General features: G+C 41.0%; 1 protein-coding gene across 1 annotated transcript in view; it reads left to right on the top strand.

The window, feature by feature from the left end:
- The window catches only part of LOC109622669 (pyrokinin-1 receptor-like), a 339959-nt gene that overhangs the window by 269151 nt on the left and 49905 nt on the right, over window positions 1-20903 (top strand). Inside the window, exons 3-4 of the mRNA XM_062860304.1 lie at window positions 17507-17672; window positions 17876-18008. Of these exons, the coding sequence (XP_062716288.1) occupies window positions 17507-17672; window positions 17876-18008 (299 nt within the window). The remainder of the gene's footprint in view (window positions 1-17506; window positions 17673-17875; window positions 18009-20903) is intronic.

The raw sequence follows: 20903 nt of genomic DNA, 5'->3' as shown, positions 1-20903 counted from the left end.
AAATATATTTACATCAAAAACGTTCAAATTGAATTTCACGATTTGCTTGAGTGTACTACTTATTTCGAGATTCGGAACGCGTTCGCAGAATGGACAAAACTACAAACAAACTTGCGGGAGAACGTTCGAGAAGCTTTCGATGAGGAGCCTGGGTAACGCTAGCTGGCTTGAGTGAGATGCAATGCAGCCAAGTAGGCAGCAAGAGAGAGGCAAAGAGAGCTTCAAGCAGCCTTGAATGGGATGATGGTTAAGAGAAGTCAGTTTGAAGAAGGACGTGGTTGATAAGTGTTGTGCCTCCGTGCGCGAGTAAAAAAAAAATAATTGAGAAAAAATAAATGATTGAAAAGTATTTAGTTTTTATTTATTTATTTTAAAACGTGAGATCCCGACAGAAGTGTTCGGAAGAAACGATCGTTTGTGAGTGCGGTATGTATGTACGACGATTGAAAACTAGAACTGGTGCGGTGGCTTGACAAATGAAGGGATTTGACAACATTTCCAATTTGATGAACGGCTCAACGAAGTGATTAAGTTCATTTGGCGCAGAGTCGTGGATTCGAGCGAATGGTTGTTTGGGGGTCTACGAACCATCGAAAAGTTCAAGCAGATACTTTGGAAACATTATAAAGGCTAATATATATATGTATATATACGTTTTTTGAGACATGAAAATACATATCGATCAGTTTAACTAGAAATAATGGTACATTAGGCCTTGCAAGCAGCTTAATCCCAACATTCTACACTACTGCTGATTGCAAATGCAGTAAGCCGTTGAATAATTGGTACGTTGTAAGTGACCATCATCGTATCAACTCTGTAGGTACGAGGTTGCTCTTTTGCTCCTGTCCTCTCACCCATTGTTGTAGATATAGTAATTCTAAAGAAGAACCGAAGCGAATGAATTGCCATGTCGGGTCGTTCGATGCCTCGCCTCCTACCTGAACTCCCAGGGGGGATTTACGACCGGCAGCGGGCCGGGAACATCCGGCAAACCATCACCGATGACAACGATAATTGTTTTCTGTGTTTACAAAGTATCTTGTTCCAACCATCCGACCGACAGCCAACCAGCTAGCTAGCAATACCTATGCTACCGACTTTGAAACCGGAGAGGCTTTCGAACTTATGGTGGAAGCGGGTGCATCGGTTCCGGAACGTTCGTTGTCGGTGTACGTAGGTAATCCTCCTCGATGGCAAGACCGAGCGAGCACGGTGCTCGTTCCGTATGTTTGCCAAAGTGATACTTTCGTAGTATGTACCCACCTGCTTTCGAAATGGAGTGCAACGGATCCATGCCAGGAGGCGTAACAATGAGCCGGCTTGAAATGAGAAAATATGCATCCGCTCTTCATGGGAAAGAAAAGTGCACAGGATAAGTGGCGCAACGATAGTTCATCGTCACTCACGAACTGGGCGGCTAGCTTTCATGGGAATGTTTACGAGGATTGGAATTTTGTGGGTTGACGGTTGCGATGGCGAGTTTGGGGTCGTTAGCCATTGTTGCTGTCGTAAAATTGAAGAGGAAACTTGATGCCCGTAGTTGTTGAGTAGCGTTGTTATGTGGTTTGTGCTGTTTGGTCAAGCGTGGTGTCCTAGGTCAGTGGAAGCGATTCGGCTTTGAATGTTTCACCCACTTGTGATTGACCCTGCCCTATGCTACCATAGAGATTTCAGTATCATGTTCGTTACTACCCTAAATTCTCGTTTTCCATTCCCAAAAATCGCTCCAGCTACCCTCTAGGGGGCAGGGTTTTGGATATTCAAACTACTTACTTTATTTTCGGTCCTGGTCACCCACGGTGGTGCAGAGGGTCGAATTGAAAGATCTTTGTCCTGGGCGATTTCTAGCCATCACCTTGACCTGTGGCCAGGTGAAATTGCTGTCGACTTGCTTGTTTTCGTTGTTAAGGCTGCGCCGTCATGACCCTTTGGGTCTGCCTCTGCTGCGATGCCCTGCTGGGTTCCAATCTAACGCTTGCTTGCAGACTTCGTTTCCGCCCCTGCGTAGAGTGTGGCCGACCCACATCCACCTTCGTTCCCGAATTTCTGTCGCTATCGGCTCCACGTTGGAGATCCAATTATGAGACCACCATGCATGATCACTGCAAGCATCTATTGATGAAAACCTGCAGCCGTTGAGTGTTCTCCACTGATACACACCAAGTTTCACTGGCGTACAGTAGCACAGATTTTACGTTCGATTTACAAATTCGGATTTTAGTGCGTCAGATAAGTCGTTGTTTTTCCATACATTTTTAAACTCGCAAACGCAGTCCTGGCCTATGCAGTCAATCTTGGCGCAGCCATCGGTCGCAATTTGGCTACCAAGATATTGGAAGAATTCAACATTGTCTACTCCTACTGCTTGCCCAGCTAATGTAAAGCTGGAAGGGTTGATCGTGTTTACATCTAATGATTTGGTCTTGTTGTCGTTGATCGAAAGACCAGCCGCCGAGGAGCGATTGGCAAGATCATCGAGCTTGCACTGCATATCATAGTGGTGTTGAGCTAGGGAAGCAACGTCATCAACCAATTCGAAGACATTTAGGTGCTTCATGGTAATGGACTGCCACGCCACAGCAACCCACGATTTGGTTCACGATCAATCGCACCTACCAGGATCTCATCGATTACGATGAGGAACAGTAGCGGCGATAGCAACGACCCGGATGGGATCGGACAAGACACCGTTGTCCCGGATGAATTGAAGCGTGACAATATGGTCCACAAAAGACCCAAGTAACACACTTGTCACCGAAGAGTCACGGCGGCGCAGGTTTTTGTTGCGCAGAAGTCACTGTGACTTACTTCTAACAAATAAACACTTACTTGCTAGAAGTAAGTCACAGCGACTTTTGCGCAACATAAACCTGCGCCGCCGTGACTCTTCGGTGACAAGTGTGTTACTTGGGGATTGTCCGGCATGGAATCCTGCTTGCTGGCGTTGGAGAGTTGCGTCAATCTTCTCTTGTCTCCGGTCAAGGATCACTTTGCAGCGGACTTTGAGAACAATGCATGAGTCCCCGCCAATTATCGCATACAGTTAAGTCACCCTGTTTGGCTACCTTTACTTTAAGGCGTCTTGCCTTGCATCCAGTCGGCTGTAAATGTCGCAGTTTCCCATATGTTGCAAAATAATTGATGCAGCAGTTATGCAGATATTACGGGACAGCTTTGAGCATCTCGGCTGAAGTCCGATCGACCCCCGAGGCTCTGTTCGATTTCATGCTGCGGACCTCGAACTGTTCATCCGAGTCAGTCAATAACTGTTCGGACGTGTCTTTCACGGGCATCGTAGCATTCATCTTAGTCCCACTACGGCGACGTGAAACATCGTAGAGGAGACGGATTTCGCCGGTGTTTGCGACTTTCTAACTTCCGTCGGCTAGGGAGTCCGCCCACGCTCTTTTGTCCAGTCTACATGAGCGTTTAACTTCCTTCTCGAGAGCCGAATTGCGCTGATGGGCTTTGGCTCCTCGTGTTTTCGCTCGCTCTGGCTTTGGCGTTCCTTCGCTCCTGTATTTTCTTCCAAGTGTCATCTGTGACCCACTGCTTTCGCTGGGTGCGAAGCTCCAGAACTGGTGTCCGGCTTTTCTCCTCCTGTCGATGGATCCCCGCAATGCGCAGCCTGATCTCGCCGATTCACTTTAGGTGAAAGACGACGGAAGATGAGCTGGGATTGCATTTTGTATGCGGCATTCAAAATGGTGATCGCTCGAAAGTTCTCACACATTAATTTGTCGCCTTTTTGTGGATGGGACAGATAATCCCTTCCTTCCAATCCTCCGATAGCTGTTCGGTTTGCCAGATCTTGACAACTAACTTGTGCATACAGGTGGCCAACTTTTCCGGGCCCATCTTGATGAGTTCTGCTGAGATACCGTCCTTACCAACCGCTTTGTTGTTTTTGAGCTGGTGGATGGCACCCTCACTCCCCTCAGCGTGGGAGTAAGTTCGTTCCCGTCCTCTGCTGCACCAAAATAGCCATTTCCTCAGCTGCCTTGATCCCCCGTGCCTACATTCTCTTCGCCATTCAGGCGCTCGCCGAAGTGCTGCTTCTACCTTTCGATCACCACACGTTTGTCCGTCAGGAGGCTCCCGTCCTTACCCCTGCAAATTTCGGCTTGCGGCACGTAGCCTTTGCGGGATGTGTTGAGATTCCGGTAGAACTTACGCGTTTCTTGTGAACGGCACAGCAGTTCCATTTCGTCGCACTCCGCTTCTTACAGGCGGCGCTTTTTCTCCTGAAAGAGACGGGTCTGCTGCTTCCGCTTCTGTCTGTATCGCTCCACATTCTGTCGGGTTCCATGCTGCAGCATTACCGCCCGCGCTGCGTCCTTCTCCTCCAGAACCGCTCTGCACTCCTCGTCGAAGCAATCGTTTCGTTGACTCCGTTCTACGTACCCGATAGTGCTCTCAGCTGCGTTGTTGATGCTTTAACTGTACTCCAGAAGACCTCTAGAGAGGCCACATCGAGCACACCCCCGTCCGGCAACGCTGCCTCGAGGTTCTGCGCGTATGCGGTGGCGATACCTGGTTGCTTCAGTCACCCTAGATCGTACCGGGGCGGTCGCCGGTACTGTACATTGTTAATAACGGAGAATTTCGGGCGCAGTTTAACCATAACCAAGAAGTGATAAGAGTCGATATTAGCGCCACGATAGGCCCTGACGTCAATAATGTCGGAAAAATGCCGTCCATCAATCAGAACGTGGTCGATTTGCTATTCCGTTTGTTGTGGTGATCTCCCGGTGTAGCGATACGGGAAGCTTATCCCAAATGGAGGAGAACGTGCCTCTGGAGCCGACCTACTGATACGGGAGGCTGTGCTGGAAGAAGGTGCTACGAATGGCCATGTTCTTGGAGGTGGCGAAATTGAATATCAGGATAAAACTTGGAGAATAATATAGAGAATATAGAAATAAAAAACGTGAAACGAACGCTTTCTTTTTTTTTGAAAAATGTCTTGAATCAGCAGCAACAATGGCTGATAAATAAACCGATAAACAGCACATATAAAGCTCGACATGCCACGGACACCATTTTTCACATATCGTTCCCCACGCGCACGTAATCGGGATAGTCCCCGCAGAGCGATGGAAAAACCTGTCATTTCATCCCTTGTAGCCAGCGGCAACTCTTCGCCCTGATGTGAAGCATGTGGTGGGGTGGTGGTGCTCGTGCTGGCAACTTTACAATGTGGCGCAGCAGATTGGGTACCCCCGCGCGTTTCTTTCGTTAGAATGGCATAAAACGATGCGTGGCAAGGGGCTGGAGGGCGTGGATTGAAAACGAATTCCTCCAAACAAGGTTAATAAATTCTGGCTGACAACAAACGATGCTCCATTTCAAAGCTAAACCGGATGTCGTTTCGCTCGGTCGTGGATTGGACGGGGAGGGGAAAGGTCTGTTTTTCCTTTCCGTCTTATCGTATTGGCTGGAATCTCGGGCACAAGGTTCGAAGAAGTTCAAATTGTCACAGCTGCACATATGAGAGGATGTGGATCTAGACAGGAAATAAAAATCCATTTGCCACGCTGTTTTCTAGTGTCATCGGCATTGTCGTACGGCGGCATTTAAACTTGGATGCAGGGAAAAAATGTGTCCTTTTTTCCGATCAACTCCCTCTTGGAGGTCGAACCGCCGAACGAACACACCAATTTCGAATTTTGTAAACTGTTAATTCAGTTGCTTATGTGGGGAGCTGGGGAGTGTCATTTGCACCGTCACCGTTTGTTTTCTTGCGTAGCATTTGGTTTGATCTTTGTGTTTGGTTGTGAAGAACGCTTGAAGAAATTACCCCCACGAGACGTTGTAAAATTTTACAACTCAGTTATTTATTTCCGTGGCGATAAACGGAAGCTTTACGTTCTCATTGTTATTATTGATTGCGCCACATCTTAGTCTTGCTTTGACGAGTTTTTTGTTTTCATTTTGTGGTTTGGTTCTTCTTTCGATGCGTACTGGCAGGTCATGCTACAGAGGTTTATTTAGAATACCAATAGAAGTAAAAAAAAATAAATGTGGGTATAGAACAAATAATGCGAGAAAACCATTTTGATTTATCGTTTCAATACTTAAAATCCCCAAAATTAATTCCGAATGGATTCTCTGGCTCGATGACGGAAGTAATTATGTTCGCTAGCGCCACGTGGTGGTGGAACTCGGAACAATGATGTTCATGACCTGGAAGTACTCATAGCCCTGAACCACTTTGTCGAAAAACGAACCTTCCCATCTGGCCTCAATCTCGGGGTAAATCCTGTAACCAGGGGCAGTGAATCAAAATTCAACCATCGCGCAACAATAATGGCAATGTCGCAACCTGTATTTGTTGCGTAAACCCATGCGACATAAGTTTGTCCCTACTTGAAAATAATGGGATTAACATCGTACACCACGAGTTTAGAGATTTTTAAGCCTTGCATTGCGATTTTCGAACGGTAACTTCGTGTCGGTAAACACTGCAACTCTGGTGAAGCTCTATCATCAAACAGTTTCGACTTTGGGTTAGCAATAATTAATTATTCACGAGTTGAAAAGTACGCAACAAATTCAGCTTCCGTTTTGTCTGCAACAAAAAATTTCGAAATCATGTCATTATCTGTTACCAGTAGGGATAAAGAGTAATCGTCGCACCTTCTTTGTTGCTTGTTTTTTGCCTCTTTTGTCTGACAATTCTCTTCACTGACCAGGGGTGTGTTGAAGTGTCCAAGATTTGTAAGATTATTGTGGTTTTGTTTATCGTTGTGTTGTAATCTTGTACCAAGGCAGACCTTAAATGTCTGAAGATGCACACTATTCAACACCCACTGTGGTGTAACGCAGCCAATAGTTTCGCTACTCACCACCAGGCGTCACAAAAGGACATGTTGGGCGGACATTATGGCGCTGGGTGGTGTAAAGACTAAAGGGAGCATGAACCACCAGCGCTAAACCACCAATTACGTTGCAAATCTTGAAAAGTCAAGACGTGAGTTAGCGAAGCTAAATTAAAAAGTGAAATCGTGCTTAAGCAAAATTTAAAAAGTGATTTTGTTATAAGTCGTGCAGATAGTGGAAGAAACGAGTGGGATCCAGGTAACCCAAGACATTCAATAATTCCAACCAAGCCCATCATTAACCGCCAAAATCCAAACCCCCCCCCCCCTCCTTATAGGACCCCTAGTGCTTACCTGTGCTATCGATTGAAAGCCTGCAGGGTCAAGTGGGGTAAGATGCCATTTTTCAAACTTTAATCGTTTTCAATGATAATTAGCCTCATTTGTTAGGCTTTCAAAGTGGTAACAGCAACTAGACAATATTTGCTCGATACTTCAGCAAAACTATTCACTAAACTATTGCATTTTCATTGATTTTTAGCAATTTTAAAAACTGATTCGTAAAACGGAAGTGGTGCAAAACGACCATCTGCCATGGGGTAAGATGCCATTTCATGAAAACATTCAAAAATTACGTCCATCAGTTTTCGGGAATTTCCGACTCCTTTTCCCCCCTCTGTCCCGCTTTTTTCGTAAACTCAATAAATGGAGTGTTACCCCCCTCCCCGCAAAACGATGATCGTAATATTTGAGTGACCCCTAACATGGAAAGTGTATCCATGTGTGCCTCAATTTCGTTGGAAACACTTGGCTGGTAATAAAATCACCAGAAAACCTTAATTGCAAGCACGAAAAACCGGAAGTTGCCAATTTACATTGGGAAATCAAAAGATTTTTCGTGGGTTTGGTGGCCTAGCTACTAGAGTAATGTTCGATGCAAACATATCTTGACACCATTCATCTATAGCAATGATCAAGTGCCATACAGGAATGATTTTATGAGTTGGGCCATTTTACCCCATCTTGGCATTTTGGGCTCTGTTCCCCTACTTAACTGTGCTACCCTTTAAAGGGCCCGCGTATTCCTCCAAGTTTGCCCGGAGGATTTCCGGAAGTACGTTAGAAGCAACCGTGGTCCGGATTGGGCCCAGTTGTCAAGTGCTCCGCTCCGTCGATCAAATAGACCGCCGTTGGTCTGTTAGACAATAGAGAGGCGAGGCCATTTTGCAAGCGTGTCCAGTGGTTTACGCGACGCGACGAATACCACGACTCGGACAACGAACGGCCGCCCTACCCAACGGAAGGCGACGGCGAAGCAGAACAACGAAAGGCGAGACGAAGAAGGTGTAGTAGCGGAACAAGAAAAAGGGACCCGCCGACTGCGTAAAAGAAGGAAAAGTAAGGTAGGAGATCGGCAATTAATAAAGTGGAAGTAACAAAGGTGTTGTGGAGGAATTTATGTTTGGTGAAACTGGCAGCACTGATATAGCTCAACGTGAAAAACAGTACAATAGATAGCTTTAGTGTTGGGATGTTTGTGTACGGGAGTGGCAGAAAAATACTAGAATGTAAGTTATAATCAGGATTGAAATAAGATTGAATTTATAATAAAAATTAATAAAATTACAGCATTGAAGCTGACCGCAAAAAAGGCTGCTTTCAATAAGTATTGCATCGCCCTGAACCCGCATCATCCTAACAAAAGGTACACACTTTTAAACAAAGTACCGTTTTCAGCTGTTCTATTTTCGGTAAAAGTTCAGATTACCGAATGTTCAGCAAGATACAGTGACCGGCACAAAAAAAGATCCACCATATAGTGTTTTAGTTCCTGATGAAAACTACATCCAAACATGATAAAATACATCTTTCAATGAATGCACTCATCCATTTTACATTGTTTTAGTGATCTGTGTTAAAAATATTTGGTTTTTGAGGAATAAAATGATTTCTGATAAAAGATTGGAAAAATTGCCTGAAAATTGGGTATGACAGAAAAAAAGATCCACTTAGCAATTAATTCTGAAACTTCAGAATTTTACCAATTTTTTAAACGTTTTGCTTCTTGGTTTATATTATTGTGATGTTTTCGATATATAATATTTATTTTGACGTGAGTTTTATCAATTTAAGAGTGATATGGGGTGAGTTTATTTTTCATGGTTAATATAGGTAATAGGTAAAATTTTACCTAAACTCCAGAAACTATCTGTAAGCAAGAATTAACGCTATTAATCTACTATACAACAATAATTCAGCATGCTGACATATATAAATCTACTTTTTTGAACTATTTTCAAAGAAATGCGCATGTTGTGAAGATTAATAAGAATCATTTGATTTTACATCCGGCCTCGCGAGGACGCGAGGATCCGGCCCGCGGCACGAATGAAGAAAAATAGTAGAACTTGGCCTGAGCAGTAATATTATTTTTCAATATTTTCCTTTTCCAAGTGAAATGTAAAAAAAAATATTCAGGGTGTATTTCGGTTGGTTGAAGTGTATATTTTTTTTTTTCTAAAAACCTGTTTTAATTCACAGATTGTGAGGAAGAATTTGATTATGTCAATATAAAAGTTTTGTGAACTTCTGAGAACTCGTGCTAACTCTGTAAAATAAAGAAATAAAAAGAAGATCACGTAGCTAAAGAAATCAAGAACAACGAATCAATCAAAATTCTCTATAAATTGAAGATTTTCATTTTGTTCTGAGAATTCAGCAAGCTCTAATATAAAACACATAGATCCAGCGTAGAATTCTGCTTTATGAATATCAATTTATTTCTTAATAAATACTAACACGAACTCCAATATTCTGCAAGAATTTTCACATATTTAGTAAGCACCAATATTTGATAAGAAACTGAAAAGTGTTGAAACAAAAGTTTCTTTCTCATCTTTAGAATTCTAAATTTCGATTTGTACCCACTTGAACAGCATAGCTCGGAAATTTTTTTGAAAATAGTGTGTTATTGTCAAATTTTAATTTCTGGCCCGTTAACTGGTATGGAGTGTCGCCTGTGGCCCGCGGTCGTAAACGGTTGGGCAGGCCTGTACTAAAGCTTGCTGGAGGTATATTCTATCATATACACATTGATAATTACAAAATTTCAATGTATTGTAAGTGGTACACACGGGTGTTCAATCATAATATTATCTTTTAACATCAAATTCCACTGTCGTATTGAAGTACCCATTCACAGAATCAAAAGTATACAAAAAATAAAGCGTCAGATCATCTAGCTGTCTTCTGCAATATTTTTCGTTGGAATACAAGGAATATATGTGCTGAAGACACCAACATGATTTGACGTTAGTCTCTCTTGCAATCACTCATTTCATGTGTGCGCATAATTCAACACCAGTGTAATTTTATTTTGAAAGTTACCATTTTATAAGTGAGCACCATGTGTACTACTGGTAATTCTTTGAAAATTTGTAATTATCAATGTGTATATGTATGACAGAATATACCTCCAGCAAGCTTTAATACAAGCAGATAGAGGTGATCATTGCGATACACAAACGTGAGAGTGTTTTGAGTTATCAAATAATATCAAATAATCATTAATAATCTTTACAACATATGCATTTCTTTGCATTAGTCTACCAAAACTCATAAAAAATGTTCAAAAAAGTACATTCCTGTATGTCTGCAAGCTGAATTATTGTTGAATTGTAGTTTAATAGCACCCATTCTTGCTTACAGATAGCTTCTGTTGTTTAGGGAAAATTTTACCTATTATATTAACCATGAAAAATAAACCCGCCCCATATCACCCTAAAATTGATAAAAATCATGTCAAAATAAATTTCACAAGCCAAAAACATCACAACAGCAGAAACCTAGAAGCAAAACGGCGAAATTTAGAAGTTTCTGAATTAATTGCTTAGTGGATGCATTCATTGAAAGATACATTTTATCATGTTTGTATGTATTTTTCACTAGAAAATGCAATCACTTTATAGTAGATCTTCTTTTGTGCCGGTCACTGTATTACCGAAGTTCGGGGAATAATTACCGAACTTTCGGTAAACTGTACTGAACTATCGGTAATGTTTAACGAACGTTCGGTAAAACTGTGCTGAACTTCGGTAATCCAAGCTTTTACCGAAAATAGAACAGCCGAATAAGTGACTCTGAAATAAGTGTGTACCAAGTACTAAAGAGTTCGACTGATATGTGTGTTCTAGCTACTTTATCGGCACTGCAGTCTTGGGGATTCTAAACGACTGTTTTAGATTTGTCTCGACCCGACTTTTTGACTCTGTTTCGTCTTGAAGAAGACTCGAGACAATATAAAGTTTCTAAAGGTACCAAGGGTACTGAGTCACTTTGGCAGTGCCTAGTATTTTGGGCACTTTTTCGCAATAACTCAATTGACCAATAAACCAATTGACTTGAAATTTTGTATACGGCTAGATACTTTACGGATCTCACCACGTCTTAAAAATAGTGTCAATTAGTTCAAAGTTGACTGATTTATAGCAGAAAAGTGCCCACAATAGAAGCCCTGAAGAGATGGTTCCACTTCCCTATTTGTGTTAAGATGAATATATAACGAAGCCACACCTCGATTTTTCAAAAGCACAAATCTGAAGAACCGAATGTTGGTTTGCGCTGAAAAGTTGATCGATTCGTTACCTGCTGGTGATGACCAATCGATCAACTTTTCAGCGCTTAATGACATTCGGTTCTTCAGATTTGTGCTCTTGAAAATTCGAGGTGTGGCTTCGTCATATCTTCACCTTAAAGTCAGAATAAAGTGGGATTTGTGTTTACGTTTTAGCAAAGTGTTTGAGTGTTTCCTTGACCGCGATAGTCAAGCGCGTACGCCGCCCCTGAGGCAGTTGGAGAAGGGAGGTCTCACCAGTAGTGCAGGAAAGGAATCGCCCGCTAGTTACAATTCCACCAACGTCATACCGGAAGTAATTTTGTACTCTAGCGCCACGTGGTGGGTATATTCGGAACTATAAAATCCATCACCAGGAAGTGGTTTTTATTCTGAACAACTTTGCAGAAGACAAAATGTTAATGTTGCAATCTTGTCGAGGTTCCGAGAGAACTCGCTGCAAAGACATGGTGCACATAGCTTTCACTACATATTTCTAGGATACTGTAGGATTACGATGATGCAAGCCCGAGCAGAAGAGAAAATCAACAGCATAACAATATATAGTATTTTGACATTAATGATGGAATTAGTAGTTTTTGTGTTATAATAAGACATGTTATTATTATGTTATAAACTTGTCTGTCATAAGTGGCAAAATAACAAAAATCATAACAAAAAATGTTCCTGGAAGACCAATTCAATAACATGTTTTGTTAGATTCAATAACAACTTAATAACAATGAACTTTACAGTGAATTTTAAAATTTGTTATTATTGTGTTCTACTTTATCACATATTTGTACATTTTCAATAGTAGAATAATAACGAAACTTGGTCAACAACAAAGTATATTATTGAAATGTTATTTAGTGGATGGATCTAAAAAACATGATCAAAACAAAATAAGATAGCCCAACAATACATGTTATGAAAAAGAAATACTTTGATAAGTTAATAATAATAAATTATGATCTTAAAACAGGCTGTGTGATTCTGTTATTATGGATTTGATATCTTCCTCTGCTCGGAAAAAGACTGAAATTTGGATGTGAGATATGGATGTGCAAAAACAGTTCCACTTTTGCCTGTCGGTACTTAGCGTGTTGAACGGAATCCAAAAAGTGTGAGAAAATTAAGTAGTAAGATTTTCTGTTGGTTAAACATCAAAATGTAAATGATAAAGCCTAAAATGAACAGTTCTGTGTTGGAATAAAGACGCATCCTAATGCCTCTGAAGTATAAATGTATTATACTCGAATTATTAAAAGAATTAAAAGACTGTAAAATGAAAGAACTGCACGAAGAGTCGGAATGTTTATACCTACTCTATTTATGTTAGAACAGAAGTTCATTCAAAAATGCATAAAGCGGCTAAAAAATGGCTAATACTCAAACTCATTCAATCGGAAAAAATGTATTATAAATGTGTCTTACTTTTAGACCGCATCAATTTTTGATATCATTTATTTGAAAAGATATTGTAAACTATAATGCAAGCATTTCATGCTAGATAAGTGGATACATTGGGTGCCATTTAAAAAAATGTGAGGCGTCCAATGTATGTTATTTCAGCCAAACTGAAGTCTAGAGGGTCAAGAGAGTTATTTGAAGACGCAATAGTTGTTAACGCGGTGAATTATGTAAGCGTCACCGTCATATTTTATCAAATTAAGTATTGTTTTACATAATACATGACTTTTTACGGTTTTTTTTGGAATCTTTATCTGTATTGTTTCCGGTGAATTACAACCCAAGTAACACACATGTCATAAAATAGTTACGGCAGTGCAAGTTTTGGTTGTATAAAAGTTTTTTTGACGTTATTTTAACATTATGTTCAAATTACGTCAAATTTACCTCTATACAACCAAAAGTTGTGCTGCCGTATCTATTATATGACATGTGTGTTGCTTGGGAACCTGCACTCGTTATGATAATTTTACAGTCCGGATTCGCTGGTTGGGTCATGACTGCGCCCCGATTAGCGAATCGTGTTCATTCGTTGGGGAAACTGACAACTGATCAAAATGCTCTAGACACACGCAAGTGACGAGAAATACGTCACGAAACACTCAGATACTTGCGCAAACGTTCTGTATACAGGAGCTGTGATGCGCCGGAGGTCAGACGTCAAACTCGTTTTGACATCTATTTTGACATTGACAGTGCTTTTTAGTTGGGTTTGCCCCAACCAGTGAGCATTCAACCATCGACCCATCTAACGAGCTCTCAACGAACGAATCGTTACTGTATAAGAATATTTTGAAGCACTTTGTAATCGTTTGCAAACTGTTCTCGAGAATTAACCAAAGCACGGGGGCTTATGCGCCACTCTCATGAAGAGAGACCACCGGTCGTGTTAGATTTGCCCGACTCTGTTAGAGACTATTATCTCAGTGGATAAGTTGAAGGGCTCACATAAAATAGGCAAAACTCCTTGAAACGAAACCCAAACTCAATCTCCATCAAAAAGCTACCAAAAACATAGGGAGAACGGAATAAAACAAAGAATCTAAACTGAATAAACGTAATAGCTATGCGTAAACACTATGTTAGTGAATTTTATAAAAATAGTCAAACGTTAAGGGAAACTAAACTGAAATTCAACCTTTTATAATTCAGAAATTTTTACTCAATATAACAGTCATTCGGGTTGGACTAATTAACATAACGTACGGAACAAGAAAGTTTCATGGCCATGAACACAAAATGACGTACCTGCGCAGGTTTTTCTTGACGTTGCGACGATTCTCGATGTCGACAGGCAGTCGTCGGTGATGGTGACGGCTTGCAGGCGGACATCGGCTTGTCCGGCGACAACTTACTGGACCCGTGTGTGTAATGGTCGAAAAACGGTGCGGAGGGAGTGGCGGCTGGACGAAAACTTCCGGATTTTGGGATGATTGAGAGCTATTCCCGGGATGATCCTTCTCTGGCCAATAGGGACGCAAACGCAACAGAGCCCAGCGCGTACTAGCTGGCCGAGCGGGGAATGCTACGTCTTCTATATCCCAAAAAGACGAACCAGAGTCACTGCGTATTATTAGCTACACAGCTACGGTGAACCAACTCTCGCGACTCCGCTCCACGGGAATCGACAGACGGGACCTTACCATCCGCTTTTGGCGACCGACGGGAGAATTCGCTACAGATGATCTAGCGACTGCACTACCCTCCGTTTAACTACCTGCGAGAAGCGGGCCTTTGCAGGACACACGGGTTCACGGACAGAAATGGCGGTTCACTCCGCCAACGGATCTTCAATTGGGTTTTTTTAAATTTTCAAAAATGTATCGATTTTTCATTTTTATAGGAAAGAACACCTTTTTCTGAACCACTATGATTTTTTTCAGATTTTTAGAACTGTTTTGGTACCTAAAATCAATTTCAGAGAGATTTTTTGAAATCACCTTTTGACAGCTGGGCAACTGCTTGACAGCTCCGCCCAGTACAAAATGCGACGAGGGGTGATTCGGAAAATCGCTCCCATACAAACTTCAAATTGATTTTAAATAGGTTCCCGGGCACAAAAATTCATGAAAATTGGGGATTCGGCTCAGTTTGGCATGCAGATTCAGAATATGGGATTATCTCAAAACCGCTAAAGAAGCCAATTCGGCGATTACTCCGCTGAAGAAACGTACAAATCCAGCCGTTTGAGAAAAGCGCCACAGCGCTGGAATGTCCAAGCACATTTAATTAAACATTCTTAATTCACCGTCACAAAACAACTTAAATTGAGCAGAATCGCGAAATTAACCGGACCTCAGTCCACTATTTTTAAAAAAGAACCAAAACAACGTCCGACATAATTTTATGTAAAACTTACTCAATACTATTTTATCTTTGACTTCAAAAAAAAACATTACAAATTCGTTGATCTTCAGTTTAAATTTGTACGTTTGAGAATATCGTACGTGTTTGGTTTGTGTCTAGGCTACATACGTAACGATGCGTTGAACGCAGATAGTTAGAGACATTTTGAAGGAACGAGATGCTCTGCGCCGCCATACGAATTAGGTAATAGTTTGGAGAATTGAATTGAATTGTATGAACAGAGACATAGTTTCTCGTACGAAGCAACTATGTCTCTGTTCATACAATTCAATTCAATTCTCCAAACTATTACCTAATTCGTATGGCGGCGCAGAGCATCTCGTTCCTTCAAAATGTCTCTAACTATCTGCGTTCAACGCATCGTTACGTATGTAGCCTAGACACAAACCAAACACGTACGATATTCTCAAACGTACAAATTTAAACTGAAGATCAACAAATTATATTACAATAGGATTTTACTTGAAAAGATAAAAATGTCAAAAACTACAAATTAACTAAAATAATCATCAAAAATAATAATAATAAAAAAAAACAATTGCAAAATAAAATCTAAAATATTCAAATGATCAAACAATTTAATTTAACTGAATTCAAGCTTTATTTTACTTAAAAATATAAAAACGTCAAAACGTTACAACTTGAGATGCAAATAACTGTAAGAAACCTTACTTTGAAAAAAAAAAACTCAATATTATGATTTATTTATATAAAATGAATGTAAAATTAAAATGGCAACACTTCCGAAATGATCAAATCTATGATTTACGAGTTGATCTGTAATGTAGGTCACTATGCAAAATGATTGTGTTTAAAATATTTCGAAATTTGATTAAATAAAATGCGTAATTCGGCTATACGAATGTCCAATTTTCTATTTTTTGTATTTTACGGCAAAAAAATGAATAGTATATTACATTTGTGGAAAAAAAAACAGAAAAAATATGCCTCGGCTACACAAATGTCTACTAGAGTGGGTCATCGTTTATATGGAAAAATGAAAAATTCAATGGTTTCCCATCAGATCAAAGCTTTTTTGGTCCCATTTCAGGGCCCAAATAAGTGTGCAAAATTTGGGCACGATCGGTTATGTCTACGTTTTGCGCATCGCGTTTGAAGTTTGTATGGGGTTTTACATGGGAAAACACACTTTTTTACATTTTTCATATAACAAGCTCGAATTTTTATAAAACCATGTAACCGATAAAGTGAAAACATAGCCTAGGGTGTCCTGAAAAACTTTGTCGAAGACCGCGAAGTGATCTGATGCTTATGAAAAAAGTTATAGCGTTGGCATTTCTTGGCGAAACAGCATGATTTTGTTGCTATTGTTATTCCTTGACGTGTGAAAACATAAACACATGCATGCGGTTCGTGGGTTATAACTATTTTCACAAGCATCGGATCGCTTTGCGGTCTTCAACAAAGTTTTTCAGAACATCCTAGGCAATCATTTTACAGTATTGGTTAAAAAGTTTCAGACAAACTTTTTATACTTATGACAAAAATGCAAAAAAGTATGTTTTCCCATACAAAATCCCATACAAATTTCAATTGCAATGCGCAAAGTGTAGACGCAACCGATCGTGCTCAAATTTTGCACAGATACTCAGGACCCGAAACGGAACCAAAAAAGCTTTGATCTGAGAAAACAGTTCCGATGACCCACACTAATGTCTACCACTGTATCACACCGAGGACCTGGGATCAAATCTCACCCCTAACAAACTTACTAAATGTAAGATCTTTCTTCGAATAGAAAGTAATGCATGGTTAAATTGCTATCGGATTATAACACAATTTACAAGGACCGCTCTAACTTTGAGTAAAATATATTTCTTCAATATATCTGGATCAATCATGCCCAAAATTGGACCATAAATAGACAACCAGCACAACTAATAGTGAACATCTGAGAATTTACGCCCACGGCGATTATGAATCTGTGACTATGTTTGAGGACTATAAATACTATTCTTAGAGTAGCGTCTGTTTGTCTATGCGGGAGGTCTTTTACTACGCAGTTTCTTCTTTCCTTTGTAACAATATGCGTTGTGTATGAGTTTTTGTTTTTTGAATACAGAGCTTTTCCTCACCAGACCCCGAGGGATATTCTCCTTGAATTTGTATTTTTCCCATATCTCACAACAGACGCCCTCCCACATCAGTTTGCGCGTACGTGACAAAATCGAAAAATTTCTCAAATTTTCTGTTTTTCCTTTGTTTTCAGGCATGCCCCTGGAAGTCTACGGTACGTGGTATCCATATGCATATCCGTTCAATCAAGTGGCCTGCATTATCACCGGGCTGCTCTCCGAAACGGCCACCAACGCCACTGTGCTGACAATAACCTCCTTCACGGTGGAACGCTACATTGCCATCTGCCATCCGTTTCGGTAAGTTCCCCAATAGTTCAGGCGGGTGTCATCTCTCCCGGATGAAAATTCTAAACAAACACACTAACTAGCGGCGCTGAATTCAGCGCACATCCTTGCGCCAACACAAAACTAACCCGATTAAAATCCCGGTACAGAGTCAAACAGCAGCACCGACCTCACTAATGACCCGATTCCTTCCTCTTCTCGCCCTCCTCCATCAGATCGCACACCATGTCCAAGCTCTCGCGGGCAATCAAGTTCGTCATCGCAATCTGGCTGATAGCGTTCGGACTGGCCACCCCCCAGGCGCTGCAGTTCGGCGTGGTGGAAAGTCCCACCACCAGGCTTTGTACGGTGAGTTGTTGGGCGGGAGCAAGAAGGGGGGCGCTAAATGGATTACATTCACGTGGCTTCCAGTAGTAGTGAATTTAACCACCACCGAGCTTAACACCGATGTGGTCCGGGGATCGTGACCCGTGGATTGGAATTTATGGACCTGTCGGCTGGTTGACCTGTTTTTAACCTAATTCAGAATTATTGGAAAACGTGTTTTAGAGGATTTGTACTCCGGCCTTGAGTTACTGGTGGTGATGTACCACCATGACAAGAAGAAAGATGGCCATTAGCAATCATTGCGACATACAGCTTTCAACAGCTAAAAGGTTCTACTCCAGTTAAGTTTCACCCTTGACAAGTGGGCTGTCACATGCCAATCATTTTCTACCCCCAAAAGCTGTGCCACTGTATAATCTAATATGTCTAAATTAAATATAAACTTTTTCGTTCCATACTTCCCTGAATCACGTGGTCCACAATGGATAAAACAACTCACATAAATGGCATTTTCGACTTCATATATTTCGCTTATCATGCTGCGGTCAGTTCCTCTTCTTCTTCGTTCTGGCTTTACGTCCCAATTGAGACAGAACCATACATATTCGGCACGATGACACTCTATGTCCAAGAACGTCAAGCATACTTCCACAACGAAAAGATTTTGGTCCCACCGGGAATCGAACCCGTCACTCTTAGTATGCAATTTAGCCGCTTTGGCCTTATGAGCCCACTCAATTCATACATCATGTGAAACTTTGATACAGTAGCAAAAATTGTTTTCGGGATTCGCTGCTGAAATAACGAACGATAACGAAACGGGAAACTGCTGGATTCTGTGTACATAAACTAATTAAAATTCTCCTTCGAAATTGCGCTTGAGGAGCGGACGGTTATGCCGCGCTTGGTTCGGTTATACCGGGAGGCAGCACCAACATTAACAGGAATTAACCGGGGAAAGCGATTTTTCTTCCGAGCCTGTGTTCAGCAAAGTTTGAGTATTCTAGACCAACATGTGAAAAGGGCGGATATCCAAAATGTTAGAATCGAGAAAAACGCTTGCAAAGTTTCACAATCTAAAACTAATTCCTATTTAACACTTTGTGCGTGTGCACTCAATCTTTTTCGTTGTTTTAGAAGAAAACACTATCCTCTTGGTGATTTTATGTCAAAAAGTACAAACAAGCGTTTTTCCTTGAAGAAAATGAATGAAATGAAAATTACGCCCAGATAAAAACTCATTGGTCATTACGCCCGACATGCTACGCCACTTGGTCGCCAGCACTGGAATTACGCCTGGTCGATATTACCTAGAATCGATCGCTTTTGTTATTACGCCCGAAGAAATTTTGTATCGAAATTAGTGGAATGCAATAGATTTTGAACCTGATCCACTGCAATAAATTGATTTTGAAGCTTTCTTAACTAAAAGTAACTAATTGAAGTTTATCTGACATTGGACAATGGAGGAGGAAGGAAATTTTCTCTTGACGTTGCCTACGATGAGTGGTAAAAAACGTGTAAAACGCAATGGAAATCAGATTTCGATTGAAATCTATATTCTAGCTCTTATCTATGAATAACAACTCTTTACAGTTTATCTAGTATCGTACAGCAAAGGAGGGAGTTGCCCCTGCCATTGTCCATAATGCGCGTTGAAAAAAAAAAATATAGCTACAGTACCGATGGGGAAGCGCAGGCAGCATATTATGTTCCCAACAAGCCCGTGTACAACGGATGAGTTTTTGGGGGTTAAACTCCTCCCATTGCCGATACTCTATACACAAGGCCTCCTTCACCCTTTGCTAAAATTGGGTAAAACCCCTCCCGACAATTTTCTGTGCACGGGCCTGGTTCCCAATATCACCTTTTGCTGAATCTACTTGCTGTGACCTATGCCGGTCAATAGATTAGAGACCATTCGCTAACATTTTTATCACTGAAGCTTTACCAGCTAAATATCATCCAAATCTGGATCCTTTGGAGAAAATATATCCTGAATAGACATTGAAGCCATATTATCGCCACTTATTGCAGTCAGTCAGCGACTTTATTGAATTTTACGATGAAAAACGCACGATTTGATCTTGGGCGTAAGAACCATCCGTGCGCAACAAGAGCAATAAGTGCGCGGCGGATTTCCACTCAGACATTTTGATGGGCGCCGAAGCACGACGTAATGACGAAGGCTTTTCAATAACGGTGTAAGTAGTTAGGGGCGACTTTAATCAAAAATGGGAGTAAAAGTTTTGTGTAAATTTGATAAATATGAATGGCGAGATGCTGTTCTCGACGGTTTATTCAACAGTGTTAACAATTTTGTGCATTTTTGTGCTATTTTCAAAGGCGCAAGATCATTGGCGGAACAACCAAATGAAGTGATCAAAATCAGATGTGGAAATCCGCCTTTATTTAAATTATTGTTTTCCAGAAGTGAAAACTCATTTTTGAGCTAACGTCAGGAAAAATCATATGTTTATGAGTTGTTTCATCAAATTATGCTGAAAAGTGATTTGTTTACATTTTGGCTCTTCCGCCCTTTTCAAATGTTGGTCTAGTATTGACCGAGAACTATCACGTATGGCCATTCACTATTCGAAATTGTAACCTCAGATCTAGGGGCAAGACAGATCTAACGAGAGCAAATCTGTGCTCGAGGTGTTGTTCAGAATTCCTCACAGTTCCTCAGAATTTCTCTTAATTATGCCAAAGTGTGATCAGGCACCAATGTCAAACTGCATAGGGGTTGTGTGCTAGTAGTGGACCCTGCGCCTATAGTGGACCCCCTACAGAAAAACTCAAATATGAATGCCCAAATCAACTTATTCGAGGCTACTTCCACCGGGGGAACATCAATTACGATGTTCCACAGGTGTTCCTGACAAACAAATTGCCAAGTGGTCACAAAAATCGATT

The sequence above is a fragment of the Aedes albopictus genome, chromosome 1, assembly GCF_035046485.1.
Source record: "Aedes albopictus strain Foshan chromosome 1, AalbF5, whole genome shotgun sequence".
Classification (NCBI taxonomy): domain Eukaryota; kingdom Metazoa; phylum Arthropoda; class Insecta; order Diptera; family Culicidae; genus Aedes; species Aedes albopictus.
The sequence above is the reverse complement of the archived record's forward strand: the minus strand, read 5'-3'. Positions and strand labels throughout refer to the sequence as shown.